At 38.5% G+C, this 22,793-nt stretch overlaps 1 protein-coding gene across 4 annotated transcripts in view; it reads right to left on the bottom strand.

Moving 5' to 3' along the window:
- The window catches only part of SMG1 (SMG1 nonsense mediated mRNA decay associated PI3K related kinase), a 94,694-nt gene that overhangs the window by 24,197 nt on the left and 47,704 nt on the right, over window positions 1–22,793 (bottom strand). For all 4 annotated transcript variants that reach the window (XM_024744169.1, XM_024744170.1, XM_024744168.1 and 1 more), the window contains 22 exons: window positions 22,517–22,659; window positions 22,163–22,364; window positions 19,212–19,321; window positions 18,395–18,542; window positions 17,850–18,009; window positions 16,983–17,103; window positions 13,553–13,801; window positions 12,939–13,223; window positions 11,619–11,763; window positions 11,303–11,441; window positions 10,151–10,381; window positions 9,865–10,042; window positions 9,045–9,206; window positions 8,050–8,267; window positions 7,594–7,748; window positions 5,752–5,974; window positions 3,042–3,288; window positions 2,385–2,614; window positions 1,246–1,494; window positions 618–756; window positions 430–539; window positions 84–302 (listed from right to left, as the gene is read on the bottom strand). In XM_024744169.1, coding sequence (XP_024599937.1) covers window positions 84–302; window positions 430–539; window positions 618–756; window positions 1,246–1,494; window positions 2,385–2,614; window positions 3,042–3,288; window positions 5,752–5,974; window positions 7,594–7,748; window positions 8,050–8,267; window positions 9,045–9,206; window positions 9,865–10,042; window positions 10,151–10,381; window positions 11,303–11,441; window positions 11,619–11,763; window positions 12,939–13,223; window positions 13,553–13,801; window positions 16,983–17,103; window positions 17,850–18,009; window positions 18,395–18,542; window positions 19,212–19,321; window positions 22,163–22,364; window positions 22,517–22,659 — 4,063 coding nt within the window. The remainder of the gene's footprint in view (window positions 1–83; window positions 303–429; window positions 540–617; window positions 757–1,245; window positions 1,495–2,384; window positions 2,615–3,041; window positions 3,289–5,751; window positions 5,975–7,593; window positions 7,749–8,049; window positions 8,268–9,044; window positions 9,207–9,864; window positions 10,043–10,150; window positions 10,382–11,302; window positions 11,442–11,618; window positions 11,764–12,938; window positions 13,224–13,552; window positions 13,802–16,982; window positions 17,104–17,849; window positions 18,010–18,394; window positions 18,543–19,211; window positions 19,322–22,162; window positions 22,365–22,516; window positions 22,660–22,793) is intronic.

Genomic DNA, 22,793 nt, shown 5'->3' with positions numbered 1-22,793 from the left:
TTAACCACTGTGCCACCAGGGAAGTCCTGGACACGTTAACTATTAAACAAAAGATGACGATGACTTATTATCATTGGCCTCACCTTAATTTCAGCTACTCTCGAAGAAAAAAGGCTGCGAGTGATCTCTCGTTCCATCTCTCTCTTGCTCTGCTTGCTCTCGGCCTGCTGGCCCCCTCCACCATAGACGGCACCAGCAAACCCAGCCTCACCCCCAGCTGTCCAGTCCACCAGGGGGTCATACACAAAGGCTTCTAGCAGTGTCAGCAGAGTCTCTCTGCCACGCCGCATAATGTGTAGAACCTGTTTTCAGAAGACTTTTAATTAAGTTTTGCCACAAGTTTCCTCATTAAAATGTAGTTTTTCATTACAAAGGATTTGTTGATTTAAACAGGTACACTAAGAGGTGTAAGAGAAAAAAACCACATACCTGCTCACATGAAAGCCTAAAAACACCTTCTACTCCAGTTACACCCAGTGCTGTTTCAATGTTCTGTGTCATTCGAAAAGGTACTTTCTCAGGAACTCTAAGGCTTTTACCTTGAAAAGATAAATCATTATATTTTTGTCCGTCACCAAAATAAATTCGACCCTCATATAAAAAGTCTTTAATTTTACCTTTTTCAAAGCAAACATTGTAATCTATGTGAACAACCTCTCCAGTCGTCATATCTATGAGAACATTATCCAGATGTCTATCTCCAAGGCCAATTATGTATCCGACCATAGACATGACTGCAGTAGATCTGGCATAAGACTAAAGAAGAGGGGATGGGGGAGCAAGTTAAGCATCATTAGCAAATTTCCTTCCAACATGGACTTGATTCTCTAAAATTTACAAACCTCCATAATCCTACTCCCTTATTTCTAAATAAACAGCTAGCGCTCTGCAGGGACGCTGCATGTAGTCACAGAAACTCTGCACTGAGCAACACCATACGACACGGGTTGGTCCAACTTAATCATTATCAGAATGCAGGATTTAAAAAAACAGAACTATTCTTCAGCCTCTCTAGTTTTTCCCTTTCTAAAGTTTTTATTCTCCTTTTCATTTCATCCATAATCCCCTCCATTCTGCCTTCACACAGTCATGGCTATGCCTCATAAAAATAAATGTAATATAAGATTCAAATGCAGGTCTCAAACTACCAAGTCTGGAGGGAGGCAGGAGGAGGGTGAACAAGACAAGACAGGAAGCAGGCAAAGAAACAATAATACTGATGATAGTCTAAAACAAAACACATACCTGTGTGACTCTCCACCATTCATCAGGGGTGGTGCAAGATGACCAAAGCTCTTTAGCAAGGAGATTTGGGGGCGTGGCCTCCATTAACTCTTCTAATACTGCCTTCATCACATGAAGAGGCCAATCCCGTCGGGACACATCCAGACTAAGTCCAACTGCTTTCAAAGCAGGACTAATTTTACTATAATAAAGTTCACTAGGACGGGGTACAATTCCAGGATTCTGAGGAGTTTGGTAGGAATCTTGGGCCTTAAAAAAAATTTTTTTAAGGAAAGATCAACTTTGTTTAAATAAGGATAAAGATTACCTCGAATATAAAGCAGTATCTTAAAAACTGGTTTTTCAGCGGAACTCTCTACTTAGCTAGCTAAATCTCATCCATCAAATAGCCAAGTCGTCTGGACTATGCATCTTTCTTACAATCTACATATCATTTTCTTAATTTGGTATTACTACTTTATTGAAAACTCTGTCTACTGTTATATTTTCTTGAGGTTCAATTCAAGCTCAACATCCAAGTTACATTCTTCTTTGTAACATATAATTCTGTTTAAAATTTATCACTCATTTATCACACATATTTCATTCTTCACCAATATGACTTAATCAATGTAAAATTAACAACAGATATTCAGAAACACCTTAGACAAAAATTTAAATAGCCCTTTTCTAATTCCACCTCCAATTCACCCCCTCAGTACCTGTTCTGTAGTCTCCTAGGCCTACCTAAAAAAATCTGAAGCCTTTCAAACTCTTGCTCCTTCCCATACCTACCCTACTTAGATTCATTTTATTTGTCTAGATGTTGGAACCTGAAGTTGTGACTTTAAAAATTTATCTTCTTATCTGTAGTACTTAGTACTACTCCTGTCATATACACTAAGCACTCATACTTAGCTAAAATGAATTCTAAAAAACTGTTCTAAATCGTAATAAATTTCACGGGTACAAAATAGGATGCCACAGTGATTAACTCCAAATTTAAAGTTGTGTCTATTCCTTCTTTAACTCTTATAAACTTGGAAAAAACCTCAAGGGCAGTAAGACTAGAAATATGTCACATATAACAGAGAACAGACTAATATATATACTTGTTTATTAACATTCAAATAAAAGCACATATTTTAATTTTAATCAACCTTTTGTGCTTGTAAGGCAGCTTCCCGTTGTTGCCATCGTTTGTAAAGACCAAATAAGGGTGTGGCTCCATCCACCCACTGGATTAGGCCTGATCGAGTTCCTAGTGGTGTTACAGAATAGTGTCGAGCATGGAAACGGGGTGTTTCCTGGCGATTGATTGTAGCAAACATAGTATTTACAATAGACAGAAATTGCATTATTCTCTCATCCAGATGTAAATCCTCCAATCCTATGGAAACAAAATTAAAGTAGCTAGAGTAGGTGACCAGATGGGGTGAAGTGCAATGGGATGGGACTGGAAACATACCACTTTTTTGTGTTCCTCTCAATTAGCAACAGCAGTCAAGAAGTGACAGCCAAAGAAGCACAATGAGAGCATCAGACAACATTCTATTGTCACAAGGTATTAGATACTAGAATTATTAGCTGTACCTCAGTTGCCCTGCTTCTACAGTTCATAAGCAAGAAGAGAGGAAGCAATGGAAAATCATACTACACAGCCTCCAACTACTTCTATCAAAACACAGGATACTCCAGGCTATTCACAACATATATTCACCTAAAACAATCCTAACACACACACTCACACACACACACACACACACTCACACACACAGTGTTAATAATCAGACTAATGTTCTTTTTTTAAATCTCACCTTTAAAAAGATAAGGATAGCTCTTCCCATCTGATCCGAGAAAGAGAAGTTTCTTTGGCTTGGTTTTGGTAGGTAAGATTGTGATGGTTCCACCCACACTGTGGATTGTGACAGTGTCTCTGGCTGAGACTTCTCCAGGAAGAGCAATTTCAGTGTTAGTCATGGCAGCCAGCCACGGGCTGATTTCTTCAAGACGCAAGATGTAACTTGCACGTTTCTGTGCTCTCTGTTGCAAACTCAGCATTATCTATATTTAAGATAGGAAAAGTTTACAATACCATTACAACACTTATTTTCTTCTACATTCAATCTGGCTTACAGATAAATTTAAAACACAAACACCTCCTGTCTAGTTCTTACATTTAATTTGATGTTACATATTCGGGCCATCCTGGGAGGGGAAACATTGGTGTGCTGATATGCTCTAGGTGATTTCTACTTTGTTCAGACCTCTCCCACCTCCTCCGTACAAATACGCAATGAAATCATAGCAGATGGAAAGAAATCACTACTGTGATCACAAAATTCAAGGCTTATAGCAAATTCCCCACTGTTAAGCTATGTCCAATCAATGCCCAAACAAATCACTTCAGTCCTTGCAGTAGAGCAAAAGATACAGCCAGCTATTGGCTGTCAGGTAGACACACCCTTAAGGAAGCCATCTGAAAATGTGGTAACAATTTAGAGCTCTGACTACTTTATGCAGAAAAACACACAATCTCTTATAACTCACAGGAGTGGATCATGTATAGCTGTATCTCTACTTGTAGCTAACTCAATAATCTACACCTGATTTAATGAACTCTGGGCTCTGCTTTCATGTGAAAATTTTTAAATCAATCTTTTGCAACATTTGTTCATAAAAGGAAAAAGACAACTGGAAACACCTCAAGTATCCACTGACAGGACAAAGGATAAACTGTGGTATTGTCCCATAATCTATCAATGTTCAGCTGTATACAAAATATGGATGACATTAAAAAAAAAAAAAACCTAATGCTGATCCATCAATTATGGAAGTGGTAAACACATGCATGTACATACAATATAACCTCATTTATACAAAATTCAAAAACAGGAGAAGCTAAACAATATACCATTTAGAAATGTATCAATAAAAACTGTTTAAGTAAGTAATGATTAATTCAAAATTCAGAGCAGTGGTTGTGGAAAGGGAGATATAATTATGGAGGGACATAGGACTTCTAAAAGTTTTCTCTATGACTTATTTCACACACACATACACACACACACGGGGATTTTTAAAAGTACTCCCCCTGGGAAGGGGGTGGGGGAAGGACTGGGATCAGCAGATACTAACTAGTATACATAGGATGGATGAACAACAAGGCCCTACTGTATAGCACCGGGAACTATATTCAATATCCTGGGATAAACCATAATGGAAAAGAATATGAAAAAGAATGTAAATCTATATATATAAAAGAGTCACTGTGCTGTACATCAGAAAGTAACGCCACATTATAAATCAACTATACTTCAATTTAAAAAAAAAGTATTCTCCTTGTGTCCTCCTCTGGATTTCTTGGTTGATTTACTGAGAAGAACACAAAGAAGCAAGAAACTACTGCTGGAACACAAGAAAACAAGTTTTGGCTAGGCCACACATAACAAACTTCATCCTTCATGCTAGTGCTCTTATCTTGTGCTTCTAAGGCATTTCTCCTGAATTTAGCATTTCCTCTAGTTTCCTCTACTTTGCATTTACTAGTTAAAGTCAGGTGTATTTTTTGTCTCTACACTGTATCTTTTAATAGTTTTTCCATTACTAAAGTTAATGAAATCAGTTAAGAGCAATATAGGAAAGGGATAGGAAAAGAAGGGATAAGAAAAAAAGCTACAAGGTAGCTTAAATAGGCTCCCCTGGTGGCACAGTGGTTAAGAATCCTCCTGCCAATGCAGGGGACACGGGCTCGAGCCCTGGTCAGGGGAGATCCCACATGCTGCGGAGCAACTAAGCCCGTATGCCACAACTACTGAAGCCCACGCGCCTAGAGCCCGTGCTCTGCAACAAGAGAAGCCACTGCAATGAGTAGCCTGCGTACCGCAACGAAGACCCAACACAGTCAAAAATAAAATAAATAAATTTAAAATAAATAAATAAACAGGCTCCCCCAACTAGTGGTGCTGTTGCTGAAACATGTGAAAACCAAAGAACATACAGAATTAAGGGGACCAAAACATAAAAGATAAGGATTCTCAAGTATTTAATTACACTAATCATCCCTCAAACAGGCTATGCAGAATTGCTGTCAAAGAATTCCTTATAAAAATTGATGTTGTTACATGTGAATATTTTGTCTGTTAGAAATACTGAATACCACTCCACCAAGAAAAACTACATAGGTCCAAGATTAAATTTCTTAATCTTTTATGAGAAGAATATAGCAGGCAGTCAGTACTTAGCTCAAGGCCACAGCGCCCTCCTTGTCTAATTTCTTACAGTATATTCTCCCCTGGTGTGAACCCTCAGTAGATTGAAGTTTGCCACCCTAGGCCCACTCACCCTCAAATTCTTAAAAATGAAGAAAACACCTTTCTCTATATTCTTTACAAGCAACTGACCACTGGCTGCCTTCCATGGGCTTAGAAAGTTCTCTTGTGTTCTAAGTAAAAAGAGTCCCCTTACTTAAATTTTTCATCTCAGGGAATTTCCTATTTCAGTAGCTTTCTTGAGATTTTTCTGTACCTCTTTAAATGGAATCCAGCTGCTTCCAGGCTTTGCAGGGTTTGATGGTGTCTTCAGTTTTTCTAGGGCATTTTCTATTGCATCACCATAGTTATCCTGAAACCACTTTTCATGAGGTGTTTCTGCAGGGGCCGCCGTGATGCTCCTCACATGCTCCAAAGCAAACACAATGGGTTTCATCAAAGCCGTGTGCTTCTCCCGCATGATTGCAATTTTCTCTTCTCTGACCAGAAAGACGTAAAGAGTTCAATACAAACAAGGAACAATTTAATTGTCAAGTGTAAGTAAACAGTATCAAAGAACAGTCAAAATAAAGTAATAAAATATAAGCAAGGTAACTGACTAAAAACAGCATTGCAAAAAATCCAGCATATAAAAGAGGCGCCTTCTCTTTTCAACAAGTGGTGCTGGGAAAGCTGGATATCTTTTTGCAAAAGAATGAAGCTGAACTCTTACCTTTTACTATATGTCAAAAAGTAAGTCAAAATGGATCAAAGACCTTAACATAAAAGCTAAGGCTTTATTTAAAACTCTTAGAAGAAAACAAAAGAAAAAATTGATAAACTGGGCTACGTCAAAACTAAAACATCATGTGCATCAAAAGACATTCTTTTTTGACTTCCCTGGTGGCGCAGTGGTTAAGAATCCGCCTGCCAATGCAGGGCACACAGGTTCGATCCCTGGCCCAGGAAGATCCCACATGCCACAGAGCAACTAACCCCGTGTGCCACAACTACTGAGCCCACGCTCTGCAACAAGACAAGCCACCGTGATGAGAAGCCCGCGTACCGTAACGAAGAGTAGCCCCTGCTCTCTGCAACTAGAGAAAGCCCGCGTGCAGCAAAGACCCAAAACAGCCAGGAATAATTTTTTTTTAAAAAAGACATTTTTTTTTCACTCAAGAGAGTGAAAAAGACAATGCATAAAACAGGGGTAAAATATTTGCAAATCATGCATATGATAAGGGATTAATATCCAAAATATTTAGAGAGCCCCTAAAACTCAACAACAATAAAACAACCCAGTTCAAAAATGGGCAAAGGATTCAAATAGACACTTCTCCAAAGGAGATATACAAATGCATAAGCACATGAAAATATGCTCAACATTATCAGTCATTAGAGAAATGCAAATCAAAGCCACAAGATACCATTTCACACACATTAGGATGTTACTATCAAAAAGACAGAAAACAACAAATGTTGGCAAGGGTATGGAGAAACTGGAACCCAGTTTACCAGTTCCTCTACAAGTTAAACATAGAATTACTATCTGACCCAGCAAATCCACTGGCTCACACACAGTTAAAAGCAGGGACTCAAACAGATATTTGTATGGTGATAGAAGCATTGTTTACAATAGCCAAAAGACAAGAGCAACTCAAGTGTCCATTGACAGATGAGTGCATAAATAAAACGTGGTATATCCATACGATGGAATGTTATTTAGCAATAAAAGGGAAGGAAATTCTGATACATGCTACAACATGGAATGAACCTTCAAAACATTATGATAAGTGAAATAAACCAGACACAAAAGGACAAATACTGTATGATACCAGTCACATGAGGTACTCAGAATAGTCAAATTCATAAAGACAGAAAGCAAAATAGTGGTAACCAGGGGCTGGGGATAGGGGAGAAGGGAAGTACTATTAAATGGGTACGGAGCTGTTTGGGATGATGGATAAGTTCTGGAACTGGACATCACACTGTGAATGTACTTACCGCAACTGAATTGTACACTTAAAATTAGTTAAAATGACAAACTTCATATGTATTTTACATTAAAAAAAAAAAAGAGGCAGCTATGTTTTTGGAGTGTAAGTATATGAAAACATACTTGCGTAAGGTATTGTTGTTCTGGACTCTCTTCACCTCATCTTCCAGCTGCTGAATTCGTCTCAGGACATACATGTGTTGCTGTAACAGAACTCCCAACCAGAGCTCATCCCAGAGAACAGTGACCCTGCGCAGCTCAGCCACGAGCATCTGAACCTGCACACACGGCACATCCAAATATGCTCATCTACAAATCTACACACAGCACAGTTCTGCAAACACTGGATATTGCAAGTGAAATGTGTGCATCTTGTTCATTAACCAATTAGAGAACCTTGATCAGTGATTCTATCAGTAAAGATTTATAAAACCAATTTTGGTTAGTTTAAAAGCTTTACTCCTTGAATAATATTTCTGTAACAGTTTTATGGGTTTAGTTTTTAGGTGAGTTTTTTTGGGTGGGGGGGTGGTGACAATAAAAATTTATTTTAAAACATATGAGTTGGTTTTTTTGTACCTGTAACACCATAGTTGGGTTTGCAGAGGACAGTTTATCTACAATTTTGCTGTAGCAATCCTGCATCATGGCTTGGTCTTCATTCAATCCACTTTTAGGCTCATCCTTATTGCTATCTTGAGAAGCAGGAGGACTTCCTCCCTCACATTCAGAAACTAGCAATTCTTCTCCTTGAATATTGCCAAGTAAAGTTGGAATTGCAGAGGAAAATTTATTTCCTAAAGTGAAATGGGAGAATAAGGTATAATTTGGATACTTCTCCATGTGCATATGTTGAGTTAGGGAAAACATCAATAATGTATTTGATCCCAGAGCACTCATTTAACTAATTTTGCCTTCTGTGCACTGAGCTGACCAAAGATCATGGATATTTTGCCTTTTTACAAGTTCAGCTTCTATATTTATTAATATTATAAGCTAATAAAAGATAAATGGGGGGGATTCCCTGGTGGCGCAGTGGTTGAGAGTCTGCCTGCTGATGCAGGGGACATGGGTTTGTGCCCCGGTCCGGGAAGATCCCACATGCCGCGGAGCGGCTGGGCCCGTGAGCCATGGCCGCTGAGCCTGCGCGTCCGGAGCCTGTGCTCCGCAACGGGAGAGGCCACAACAGTAAGAGGCCCGCGTACCGAAAAAAAAAAAGGTAGGTGGGGGAAAATATAATAAATGAGTCTCAACAAATAAAGTGTTCCCCCAGCCAGAGTCCAGAACTTATTTTCCATCCTTGTCTGCCAGTTAATTCAGCTAGGTGAACCTGAGATTTCTCCAAGCCTTGGTGGGTTACTGTGAGACTGAAGATATCATGTAAAGCACACATCCTCCTGCCAGACATGGTAGTTACTCACTCAATAAATGGTGTTATTATTGTTACTATTATTATTATGGAAAAATTACAAACTCTATCAACTCTGGAACATAAAGCTCAAAAAAATTTACCTAACAAACGTTGTTTGCAAACTCATTTATACTTAAAGTAGCGGTATTTTAAAATTCCTTACCTGAAGCCTGTGATTCACTACTAAGCGATATGGTGCCCACTATTGCAGGATACAATATGAGATGTGGGGAATCTTGAGCCACACGGCAGAGAAGGTTACAAATACTTTGGCGCACATACACTTCAGGGTGGTTTAAGCGTGAGAAAAGTTGTGGAATAATTCCTTCAGGATAAGAAAGAAAAATACTTTAAAGTTATTAAAAACAGTCAACATGGCGGAGGCAAAAGGATAAAACTTGATATATGTCAGCATTAGTTCCAAGAACCTCAAATTTCTCCCTGTGATAGCAAAGAACCATACACAATAGTTCTTGATTTGCAAGTTTAGTTAGGGTACAGAGCTATAATCAAAATCCTAAGCAATTCAAAAATGTTATAGAGAAATATATTTTCGTGAGTGCCTGTAAAAGAAGGCAGAAACAATTTTTTCAAAGGGTATATGAAAGTTTTTGAAACTTATTCTTACCACTCTCTCCAAAATTCCTTTTGTATATAAAAAGCTTCCGCCTCTCAGCCTTCCATTTCTCTGAAAGGTGGGAGGGAAGTGGTATAACAAGCAGTCCAGAGTGTCCTATGAACTAATATAGCTATTTCATAACACACTCAAATAGTAAACATAGAGGAACTTTTTTTTTTGGCCACACCACTTGGCATGTGTGATCTCAGTTCCCTGACCAGCAATTGAACCCATGCCCCTCTGCAGTGGAAGCGCGGAGTCTTAACCACTGGACCTCCAGGGAAGTCCAGGGAACTATTATTTTTCAACAGTCTTATTATCTTCTACCCAGAAATAATTTTTCCTGAAACATTTAGACTATCACCTCTCCATGGCGCAGTAGGTGTTGTTTCCAAGCCATGTTCCAGATACTGCCTAAGCTCTCCAGCATGCTTCACAAGCAATCTGAGTAATCGCAACGTGGCCATCACAATCACGTCGTCCGTGCTCTGCTCTGCTCTGTGACTTAAATGTAGCCGAGGGTCATCTTCATCTAAAGGAATCTAAGGATGAAAAACAAAGGAAAAAATAAGACAATTCAGAATACTGTTTCCATCTATGAGAAAAGAAATTTCAAATAAACTTTCCTAACAGAACACTGTGCTACCTACCTGACCAGCATTGAGTTTAAGGAAAGTAAAATATGCACTGCAAGATAGTTTGTACAGGCTGAAGATTCTATCTACAACTTTCCTCCACACTTTAATAACTCCTTCTGTTGCACTTTCATCAAGTTCTGAAAGCCATGGGCAGCTTGATATTAACTGACGCCAGATAACATCAACCATGTCATCTTCCTCATTATCTTCACTTTCTGTTATCTGAAGTGTTATATCTTCATCCTGAAGAAAAATAGGGCAAAAAAAGTTGCTATTTTTGGGCACAAATTAAAAAAGGGAGAAAGGTACGTGATTTTCCTAATATATGCAAGCATTTTCTCATTTATGAAAGACCAAAATACTCCACATTTAGTGTTATACATATTAAATCAATGTTACTATGCTTCTCTTTATGATATACTCACTAACGTAGCTAATGATGAAGGATATAAGCATTTAGCAAAGATCAAAGATTTTGATTTGGGGAATTTAAATGCTTCAGAGTTACAACATAATACTCTGCCTGCAGAGAATTACCTTACTCTGTCTACAGTACTACACATGTACTTAAACACCAGCTTTGACAGACACTGATATATGCTGAAGTCTAGAGCAGGAACTAAGTCAACACAGTTTTATCTCAGCAAATAAAACGCAAACTTCTAAAGTCTACAACTAAATACTTAATAGTTATAACATTCTAGAATTCACAGAACTTTGAGAGGGGAGGGAGTAAATGCTACAGACCATCTAGTCAGCTGGTTTTCAGCTATGGCTGTATATTTAGAATCACCTAGTAAAACTTCAATAAACCCTCCCATCCCCAAGACATACACAAACGTTCCATCCAGAATATGTGGAGAAGGGCTTAGACACTGGCATATTTTAAAAGCTTCCAAGCCAGTATTAAGAATTTCTGATCAGAAGAGCAATTAAAAGAGAAATCTACATAAAACAAACTTTTTTAACTGCCTTTTTTAACAGGACCCTAAGGAAATGACTTGATTTCTCAAGAAATCACATTCTTCTTATTAGAAAAATACTTTAACTCACTTTCATCTCATCAAAGTTTCATTTGAAACAAAACATTTAATCAAGTATATGTGATTTAGAACAGTGAACTTGACACTATTTCCCCCAAACACTGTATCATGTTTTCCTTGCCTGAATCCCCGCTGGCCGACAAACAGCCTGACCAAGAATACCATATATTCTCTCTTTTTCTTCTTCGGTTATAGTGTCTGGGAGCAGATTCTGAACTTCAGCTTTTTCTCTAGGCAGCAGACGAACACCTTCTCCCTGACTATAAAAATAAAACAAATCATCAGTATTTCAGCAACCTAAACTTTGCCATGTCAGCAGAGATTTTAAATCTCTATCCCAATGCAGCCAAAAATAAATAAATAAATAAAATAAATTTATAAAAAAAAATCTCTATTTTGCAATGCATTAAATAAATTACACATTTCAACATACATACCTAGCATTGTCAACCACCTTTCTGCCCCACCTGTAAGCCCAACTAGCCAATGCTGCCCAAGATTTGGCTACTTCAGGCGCCTGTACTGAAGATAGGTGATACAACTGTCCCAAAATGAAGTCAGGTTCTCCAACTCCAATATGTACTGCCGTAGTGGAGAAAAAAATAACAATGTCACATTCATAAATTTCTAATGGCATTCCCATTAACATTTTAGGATTTTACTATCTGCAAATAATAAGTTCTATAACGTTATATAGTACATAATTTGATAAAGCACATATTTGTATTATGCTTTTCTAAAAGGCTAATATGTTGAAATGAATCACTCAGCTTCCCAAGTAAGCTTAAATTATCACCCTGTAAAACACATCTATGTCTTTCATGATACTGAACTTTACGAACAGTTCAGGTGTCAGATGTGTTCTAGAATGTCTTGTATTTTGGATCTGACTGGCCATTTCCTCACAATTAGATTCAGCTTAAACATTCTGGCAAAAATGACAGATAGGTGATGAGTATACAATTTCATTCAATCAAAGATTCATGAGGTAAAAAAAAAAAAAAGATTCATGAGGTAAATATCTTTATTTCCAGTTTACAAGTGAAGAAATCTCCTGCTATAGTGCCACTTGCCAATATGAAGATTTATAATGATCACAAGACATATCCCTTGTGAATAAAGATGCCTACAGTACATAGATTAGAATTACTTAGTAAGACCAATGTAAGTAACTACAATTCTAGGCTTCACAACAACAAAATGAATGACATGAACAAAATTCTCATGTTTCAGCAAAAAGGTTAGTTACCTCCCAATCTGTAAAACCTGGACAACGGTGCCTACCATAACAGGCACTCAAACACTGAATGAATTAACTATCCTATTTGTCGAGTACCCTTCTGTTACTAGCACTAGTGTCAGGATGTGAAACTTGAACCTTTCTGTAGTTTCTGTGCTCCACCAGTCAACGGGACCAGAGGCCACTATTCTGTAACTTTGTTGTTTCTCCTAGCATGAGGTAGAATTTTAGATATCACAGGCAGGACCTTACTGCCAGGAAAAACATCAAGGTCCATAAAAGCACCATGAACTGGGGAGGTGGGAAGTATGGCCTGGGAGGTGGAGTTCAGTGACTTCCACAGTGGCATCAGATGCTAAAGAAATGTGCTTTAGTCACTTCTGGGCAATATAATACACTAAATTTCCACAGAGACAGTTTTTGTGGCCAATTATAGCCTGCCTAACACTGTGAACTTTAAAATAGGGGGAAATAACTTCTAAAATTAATATTTTAAAGCTAATCAAACAAATCCTACCTGTAGATTCGCTCTCGATCCGAGGATACTCTTCTTCCATTGTATTAACAGATGGTAGTTCAATTAGAGTGAGTATGTTTTTAGATAAAGTAGAAAGACCTGTCAAGTTCTGCTGCTGCTGAGCTCTGTAAACCTGTTTCAGCTGCCCTGAAATTTCCTTCCATTCTGCCTGGATCCATTTAGCCAATGTCAGAATTGACTTGGCAACAGCATGTTCAGCCTTGGCAGACTTGCAGAAAGATATGGCGCAGGAACTCAACATCTCCATTGCGTGTGTTGACTGGCCTATAAAAAATCAAAACACCAGCCCTTAGAAGCCTTAGAAGCAAACAAATGACCTTCTTTCAGGATAAAGTAATATTTTAAATTCAGTGATAACCAATGATCTCTGGAAACATTTCCTACTTTAATAAACAATAACAAAATTACCTCTTTTAAAAGGACCACATTGCAGAGGTAAGTCAATTACACATAACTTACTCTTCAGGACCCAAATTTTCTGCAACAGTTGAAAAAAATCAACTTTCCTATTATTGCCTTACACCATACACAGTAACATTCACACACGTGATTTTTATTATAGTCGTGTATTAATCATAATTCATTTTACTAACCTGCTGTATATAGCAATTTGGTTTTTTCAATGTCAAGTTCAGGCCCCCATTTTTCATCCATTTGACCTTGAGTTGATAGTTTTTTAAAATGCTGGACCAAATCCTGTGCAGTGGTGGTCTTTCCCAGCTGAACCTCACTACACTGTGCCAGCAGTCTTGTTGCAAGTGACACATTCCCCCGTTTTCTAGCAAATTTTGCTGCTGTTAGACCTAATTCCATGAGATGGCTTCTAATTGGAATTGTTTGTTCTGGAGAGAAGAAAATGTTTTATTAGTCCTTGCCTGGTCTAATCCCAGATTGCAGAGAAACATGGCCAAAAAATTGCTTCCCCAACTATTCCCTTCCCCACTACCTCCCTAAATAAAGATAATTCGTTTTTCATCATCTTTAAATCCCTAACAGCTAGCATAGTGCCTGGCATACAATAAACAATAAATGTTTGTTAAAATAAATGTATACAACAGAGTAGACAAAAGTAAAAATCGTTCAGTATAAGAAATTTAACTTTTGGGCTTCCCTGGTGGCGCAGTGGTTGAGAGTCTGCCTGCCGACGCAGGGGACACAGGTTCGTGCCCCAGTCCGGGAGGATCCCGCGTCCCGCGGAGCAGCTGGGCCCGTGGGCCATGGCCGCTGAGCCTGCGCGTCCGGAGCCTGTGCTCCGCAACGGGAGAGGCCACAGACGTGAGAGGCCCGCGCACCGCAAAAAAAAAAAAAAAAAAAAAAAGAAATTTAACTTTTTAGCTTCTGAATCGTTTTAGTATAAAGAGCCTAAGCCAAAGGGTGAGGAATGAGGGTAAGGCTAGACCATCCCCCCTTCTTGAGTAAGTACCCTCTGCCCTTCTACCATGCCATTCTCTCCTGGTTTACTCCTACCTTTCTGAAGAATCTTTCTCAGTCTCCTTCTCATCCACTACCCATCCATTATAATTGGTGTTCCTCGGGGTCAGTCCTAGGCTCTGTACTCTACTCTGCATACTCTCCCTGGACAATATCATCTGCTCCTGTGGCTTCCATTACCATACAAATGCTGATGACTCTTGAATCTTTATCTCTAGCCCAGACCTGACATCTGAGTCCCACCTGCCTACCAGTCACCTATACTCAGGTATTTCAAAGGCGCTTTAACCTGTGTTACATGGAATCCGTTTTCCACCACCCTCCAAAGCTACTTCCTTCTCTGTTTTCTCTTTCTCAGGTAAAGGCACATGATCAACTTGGCTACCTAAGCAGGTGCCTGGCAGTCATCTTAGCCTTTACTTTCAATCCTCATATCACATCTGCTTTTTTCTGTCCCTACTGCTACTACCTTGGTTACCTTTAGCAGGGACTTCAGCCTAACTGGTCCCTCTGCCCCCAGCCTTAGCCTCTTCTAATTCATTCTCCAATCTGCAACTGAACTGATCTTACACAAAGGTAAATCTGAACACTTAACTTCCCTTTCAGGCCTTCCCAGTGTCCTTCCGATAAAGCCCCAACTCTGAAATTTGGCTTATGAGGCACTGATGCTTACACTGCATTCTAATCTCAATCTCATCCAGCTTCATCTCTTCCCATTCTCCCTTAGGCGAGAATTGAGAATTGAGTCATCTAAGAATATTTTACTACTGCTGCTGGACTTCACACATGATATTTTCTCTAACTAAACCAGTCTGCCTTCTTTCTCATCTCTACCCGCCCCTTGGTCTCAGCTTAAATGTTACTTCCTCCCCAAGTCCTTTCTGATTCCTAGGATTAAATCGGTGCCCTTGTGCTATTTTAAGCACCATGCATGTGCACTTCCATTTAGCACACCATATTGCTACTCCTTGCTTGATGACAATTTTCCCTGCTAGACTCCAGAATCTCTTTGGTCCTAGGAATGCAGAAAAAAGGCTTGTCTTGTTCACCATTACATCCCAACTTACAGCAAAGTACCTGGCACAAAGCACGTATTTTGATAAACACTTGCTGAATAAAGAAAGAAAAGTAAGGAGGAGTGAGGTTCTGTCTCCAAATGTAACTACTGGGTTACTGCCTTTTTCTTCTCAGTTTTAAAACTTATTCAATATGGGAAGGATGGGAAAGGAGATGATATTTATATTCCTATTATATGCCATGCTCTGTGCTAGGGCTTTTATATACCATGTCTCATTTCCTATAGTCCTTACAAGAATCTCATGAGTGGGGTAATCCCCATAACTGAAAAGCAAAGCGACTCAGAAGTTTAATGACTTGCCCTAAGGTCCCTCGATTTGCAAGTGTTGGGCTAAAGATCCAAACCCAGATCTATCTGGCACTGAGGGTCCAAGTGAGTCACAGTTGCCAGTAATCACCCTGCACTACAAGTCCATATCCCAGCACTGGCTTACTTACAATTTAATACTCAAATTTATTCGGTAACCCTAGCGACCACATTTTTGACTAATTCTACAGAATTCTGGCAACTTTTCTGTATTAGAGCGAAAAGGAAATTGCTAATATCCCTTTAATATGACATTTCTTTCTTAAATATGAGACCTATGAATACTGATACAAATACTAATTCTCTAACTATTCAATTGAAGCATTTAAAACATTCACGGTACATTGTACCTGACAAAGAATTTGAATCCAGAATATTTAAGTCTTATGACTTCATTAAAAATGGCTAAGAGTTGAACACTTATAAGATATACAATGGCCACTATTCAAATGAAAAGATGCTCAATATCATTAATCATCAGGAAAATACAAATAAAACCACAATGAGATACTACTGTATTCACTCCAGTGACTAAAATTAAAGAACCACTACAGCAAGTATGTAGATGTCAGAAGGAGTGTAAAATGTACAATCACTTTATAAGAAACTGCCGAACTATTTCAAAAGTTAAACCATATGACCCAACAATTCCAATCCTAGGCATTTACTTAAGAGAAAGGCAAATACATATCCACCCAAAGACCTGTACATGAATTTCACAGCAGCTTTAGACATAATAGCCCAAATTTGAAAACAATTCAAATATCCATCAAAGGATCAACAGATAAACAAATTGTGGTATATTCATACAATGTATATTCATACGATGTATATTCATACAATGGATACTACTCAACTATAGGAAGGATGGCACAACTGACACATGGAACACAGGGAACCTTAAAAAATAAAATGCTGAGCAAGAGAAGCTAGACACAGAGCATACTGTACCATTTATAAAAAAAACTTTAGTAAAGATGAGTCTAATCTATAGTGATTGGAAGCAAATCAGCAGTTGCCCAAGACAGGACAGATGGGAGAAATGACTGGCAAGAAGCATAAGGAAACCTTTGGGGGTGAGATAAGTATGCTATATCTTGACTGAATTGGTGGCTACACAGGTGAAGAAATGTCAAAAATCATGAACTATACACTCAAAATGTGTAATTATATCTCAACAAAGCCATTTTTTTAAAAAAGCGAATTACCTTTTATTTTCTCCAACAAATGACTCTGGTACATGGTATATCTTAATGCCTGCATCCACGGCCTGACATCATGCTGTTTACATGAACGCAAAGCTTCACTGAAGAGTGGGATAAGACAGTCCTGCCAGAGAAAAACCAAAACTACTTAATGTAAACAGGCTCCTTATATGACCCCACAGGTCAGCTACTTCAGATCTACTCCAGATTTATCTATTAAACGCTCCCCTTTCTTCACTGTATCTTCTAATTATAAGAGAAAACAACACGCTAAAGAGAAAAACCTATGTTTTGCCAAAAGAAAAAACTTTTTTCAGAATATTAAGTCCAATTTATCATTGTACTTATCAATAAAGCAGTCACATTTTTATAAAAAAATAAACAGCTCATTTACTATAAAGCAGAAGCTAAGTTACAGAAAAACATAAAACTACTGCTTCATAAACAGATTCTCAAAGATTATTTCCTTTGGGAAAGGCCCATCTTCGGTTAAACTTTACCCTATTTGGAAGGAAGAGGCACAGTCTCTTCTTTTCAGTCAAATCTGAAATTTATATAATCTGGTATACATTTACGTAACCAACTTGAAGGAAGGAAGGAAGGGGGGGAGGGAGGGAGGGAGGGAGGGAGAAAAAACCCTAAGCAACCAGCCATCCTTGAGATTATACATCTTAGGTTCCATCTTCTTCACATACTTCTCCAATAAAAATTTGCCTGAAAATGGAATTTTAGATTTCTGGATTTACTTACTAGCTTGTCCAAAAAATGCTACAAATGCTATTTTAAAAATGTGAAAAACAGCCTTTGTTCCACACTAATGCCTATTAATGTTCAGAAGGATATCCTGGTTAAAAATACACATATACACACCTCTGTTGAAAGTCTGCTAGAAACTGTGTTCTCCAAAGCAGAAGAACAATACAGCTGTAAGGTACTTAGAACTGGCAGAGACTGTGAAACCGTTAAAGTAGAAAGTCTCAGTGGCCCAATAGCTATGCGGCAGGTTTGCTTCAAGTACTTCACCACGTTTCTGAAAGAAAATATTTACTGCTAATTAATAAATAAGATTTTCCAACTTGTAACCACTAAAGGGATATGGCAGTGTGATAAGATGCTACTATACTGGCATCCAAAGTGGGGGAAGAAAAAGGAACTGCCTGCTCTTAAGTAAAATGACACAAGCAAGTCAAGATATCAATATTAGCTTTTGGGGATATAAAACTTTTAATTTTACTTAGTTTCAACCTCTGTATATTAGCAAGTGACATTCACATATCATACGACTTCTACAACTAAAATGAAGCTATCATGACTAGCGCTGCAGTGATCTGGTAACTGTCTCACCCCCACCAATCTACACACATTTACCATATGGTACACATAATGCATATTTACCTCCTTAGGCTTACACTTACTCAGTTATAGACTGCCACTTCTGATCTTGTTCTATGTGGTTTAAAGCAGTTGCCAAACAAACAGAACTTCTCAACAACTGAACTTCAATGGACTTCTGAAGTTCCCTTGGATCTGGACTTAACATGTTAGGAAGCAGTTTTTTCATATCTACAGAAATTGAATAAGTTCCACTAAGTTAATTCGCTTTTAACAAGATACCTTGACAGTATTAAAAAAATCACCAATGAATACCTCCTTTCATGTTTAAGTTCATATTTAAGTTCAGGCAGTTTCATATTAAGTTCAGATACTATGATTAAGCATTTCTGGTAGCTATATAAAAATACTTCACATAAAATAATACCTCAGACCTCTCAAAATGAGTTCAAAGACTCAAAAATCAGTAAGTCAACCTACTACTTAAAAGGGGCAAACACTGAATTTAGCAAGTCAATGTTAACACACAAAATATTCATAATACTAACTTCAGTACTACATTTTACAAAATGCTCCAGTTGTGACAAAGAAATTAATTAATGAACCACATCAAGATGTCAAGCAAGAAAAATATTTAAACACAACTTGCACTTTTTCAAAGAAAATGGCTAGATAAATCTCTAAGTGTTACAGTAGCCTTTCTTAGTTTGCTTAATTTGAATTAAACTATTTTTCATTTGCTAAATCAAAGGTAAAGGGAACAGCCCTAATTTTTTGCTTCACACTCTGCCCCAAAAAATGTACAGAAAAACTTCCAGATTTTCCACTAAAATATACTAAGTCAAACATTTTAAACAACTTGTTCATTAAAATACTTAATTTTAAAATTATCTCAAATACCTATTTTTTCTTTTGATCCTCCAGCAAGTAGATTGATATTTTCTCCTGGTAACAATTCTAATTGCTCAGTACATTCAACAAACTCTCCAGATTCAAAACTGCTTAGTGATCTGTAATTAAAATATTGGTTAGCTTGTTTTACACTCTATCCAGTCTGTGGAACCATTCAAAAATACAGAACAAATTCTAGAAAAAGAAAGCAGTTATACAGAATTCCTTTGATGAAAGTTCCTTCCACGTAGGCCACCATTTTATTTTTACTTTGAAGATGTGACTACCATCTTAATTAGAGAGGCAAACTGGAAAGTCATAGCTACAGACATTCAGTTTAGCATACTCAACCCTCCATGTTTCCTTCCTCTTTTTGCAGTCTGTTATCCTTGGGGGCCCGACCAAAACACTAACAGTAGAGCTCTGCAGGGCAACTTCAACATCTAGTTCTCCCCAAGCTACCACTAAATTCCCTGCATGGCCTCACTGCTCACCTAAAGCGCAAGCCCCAGTAGGTCTCCTATTCTATTAATCTCAATCTGATATCCTACTCCTGCCTTCTTTCATTGCTGGCCTCCCTCCTCCTCTCCCTTTTCCACTGTTTCCTGGAAGCTGTTTCTCTTCTTTCAAAGAATTTTTCCTTCCCTTCTCCTCACCTTACCTGAAAATGGTACACCTCTGGAACTCTTTCCGATAGTCTGTAGCTTCAATGCCAGGATGAGGGCCTTACCCTCCTAGCAACCCACTGCTACTTCCAGATTTTGCATTCTGTTCCCATTCCTATTACAGCTGTTCTCCAACCAACAAGATGACTTACAGTTTCTCAATTTCCCTCTTTTCCATTAATCTCTCATCTCTTCCTGTCCCTCTCACTATGCCACCTCCCTTACATTTCCAGCACTGAATATAGCACTGGAAGTGTACATCACTTGACTGTACCTGCTTCTACCTTAATAAACCCCAAGCTTGGATCAATGCAACCATCAGCTTCTCAGGTGAGCCATAATCACTTGGCACTGATGAACTGTCTCAGTGTGGTGACCAACACACTTATCATTTCTGCCACCACAGAAACGGCAGGTCTGCTGTGTCCCCACTAGGCTCTACAATGCCCTTGCACTTTCAGCTAATGACTGACACCTCAGGAAAAAAACAAACACAGACTGTTTTCATTTTCTCTACCTTTACCCCCCAATCCACATGCACTCCCCAAACTGTATATATCCAACTTTAACTGCTTTCCTTGAGGCACAGGAAAGGTGGAGTCCAGTTAATCCTTCAATCACTCTTCTTTACCCTGCTTCTTCAACCTGTCTTCTTATGGCTCCTTCCCCAAGGCTTAAAAGAACATTTAATCTCTCCAATATTTATAATAAACACACAGTACTCTGTTCCAGCCACAGTGTTCCTTCCTTGACTTCATTACCCAATTAACCTAACTAAAACTTCATTTTCAAGTTTCTCCACCACTCCACAGTATTCCACCTGGCTGCTTCTCCTTCTCTCTCTACAAAGCTCTTCTTGCTCAAAGTCTATGAAGCTCCTTACAAGGATGATTATTCCTGTCTGGTTCTTCTGCATCCCTAACATTGCCTTCCTCGATGTCCTTGCGTTTTCCTCAGCGGCTTCTTCTCCCATCCCTTAACAAAGATGCTCAAAAGGCCCTCTTTTAACCATGGCCCTCTTTCTTTTTCACTCACTCTTCTCCAGAGCATTATCTGTGGTTTGGTGGTTTATGAAGGCTCTGGAGTATAAAGAGTGAAAAAGAAAGAGGGCCTGTAAGTATCACCTATATACTAATGATTTCCCAAATCTCTCTCAAGCTTAAGGTTTTCACCTTAGTTCCAAATCCAATTCTTAACTGCTTACTAAAACAATCTCGTCTGCATATTTCACATACTTTAAACATACTTCATTGTTCTCTGTGTGTTCCTACTTCAATTAATAGCATCTGTTTTCCTCCCTCTACCTTTGCCCCACAGATCAATAGTCTACATGCATCCACGCTGGCCCTTTACCTCCAGTCTCCTGACAACCCAGCAGAGTGAGCCCAGTAAGTCAGATCATGATATGCCTCTCTTACTCAAATCCCACCTAAGATTTCCTACCTTATTGGGAGTCAAAGTCTTTTTCAGAGTTCCCACCTACTTCTCTACCCTTATCTCCTATTATTCACTCTGCTCCAACCACAGTGGCTTCCCAGGCATTTCCAGAACACTCCAAGCCTAGCATCCTTGCATCAGGTCTCTTTCAAGTCTGTGCTCAAATGACATCCTGATGGCATTCCCCAGCCTAGTCTGTGTGTCTCCTCCTCACTAGAAGGTTAGCTCCTCAAGGGTTAGAATTTGTGTCTGTCGTACACAGTGCTACACCCCAGTGGCTGGCACTCAGTACGTGCTCAATGCAGAAACTACCCATTAATTCATTTACTCACTACAAGCTGAGCTCCTTGATGGTGAGGACAGCTAATGACCCTTATCATCCCAGCAAAGTGTCTGGGACACAGCCTGTACTCAAATTTCAAATTAAGAGATTAATAAATGCAGAGAGGAATAAGGGAAAAACAAAAAAGGGAGTTTAATTTACAAATGTCATAAACTCTGACCTCTTTATAATAAATCTTTTTGATATATTCACACCTAATTTAGAAACAAAGCCATCAAACGTTATCCTTTCTAAAGCAGTGACAAATTTCTCTTTATATTCATCATGATTTTAGAACAGGCTCTGAGAATCAATACCAAATGACTGTTTCAACATAGAAATCTGTCTTCCCATTGCATGAATACCCACCTCACCTCTAAAGTTGGTTTTTCATTGTAGTCATTTTTAGAATGGCAGTATTATTAGAACTATAACCATCTTGCCATAGTAAACATGGACAATTTTAATATTTTTCTGCCATAAAAGAAGACTTTAAATTTACTGAAAATTTGTTTAATGGGGTAAGAAATCCTTACTTTATGTAGTTGAAATCAGCTTTTAGGTTGAGAGAAGTACTGCTGGTACTCTTTTTCAAGTCATGGATAGCATTCTGCCATTCCTGTACAGCAGTCCAATCAGCAATTGAAATGTAGCACTCACATGCTTTATTTCCCAAATAATTTATAACCTCAGGAGAAGAGTCAGTTGGTTTGGACAGCACAGTTTTTCTGGATTCACCTGAGTGAAAGTATTTCATAAAACAGAGAGAGAGAGAGAGACCCAAAGCGGTTATAAATATTTCAAAGAGCAGAGAAATCTAAAAATATACAGTAAGATCATGAGCACAAACTATTTGACTACAACTTTTTATTTAAACCCTGAATGCTCACCATTCAAAGAATGTTTGGGGCTGGTACTGTTACGCCCAGCATTAGCCAATGTGAGAACAGATTTGTCGAAGCTGGAGATGCAGCAATCAACACCTGTCATGGCACACAGGTGCTCCTGGTACTCCACAGAGGCCTTTTCAAACCTTCAACACAAGTTCAAACAGTCTTATTTTTTAATTATCCACATATTTCATTTCTAAAAAAACTGGAAAGAATGAGTTAATCAATTGAGCTGAGACAATGAGTTGATTATTCTGTGTGGGGTTGAGCAGGCACA

Source organism: Neophocaena asiaeorientalis, unplaced genomic scaffold (assembly GCF_003031525.2).
Source record: "Neophocaena asiaeorientalis asiaeorientalis breed wild unplaced genomic scaffold, Neophocaena_asiaeorientalis_V1.1 scaffold91, whole genome shotgun sequence".
Classification (NCBI taxonomy): domain Eukaryota; kingdom Metazoa; phylum Chordata; class Mammalia; order Artiodactyla; family Phocoenidae; genus Neophocaena; species Neophocaena asiaeorientalis.
This window is presented reverse-complemented; position numbering and strand designations above follow the sequence as displayed.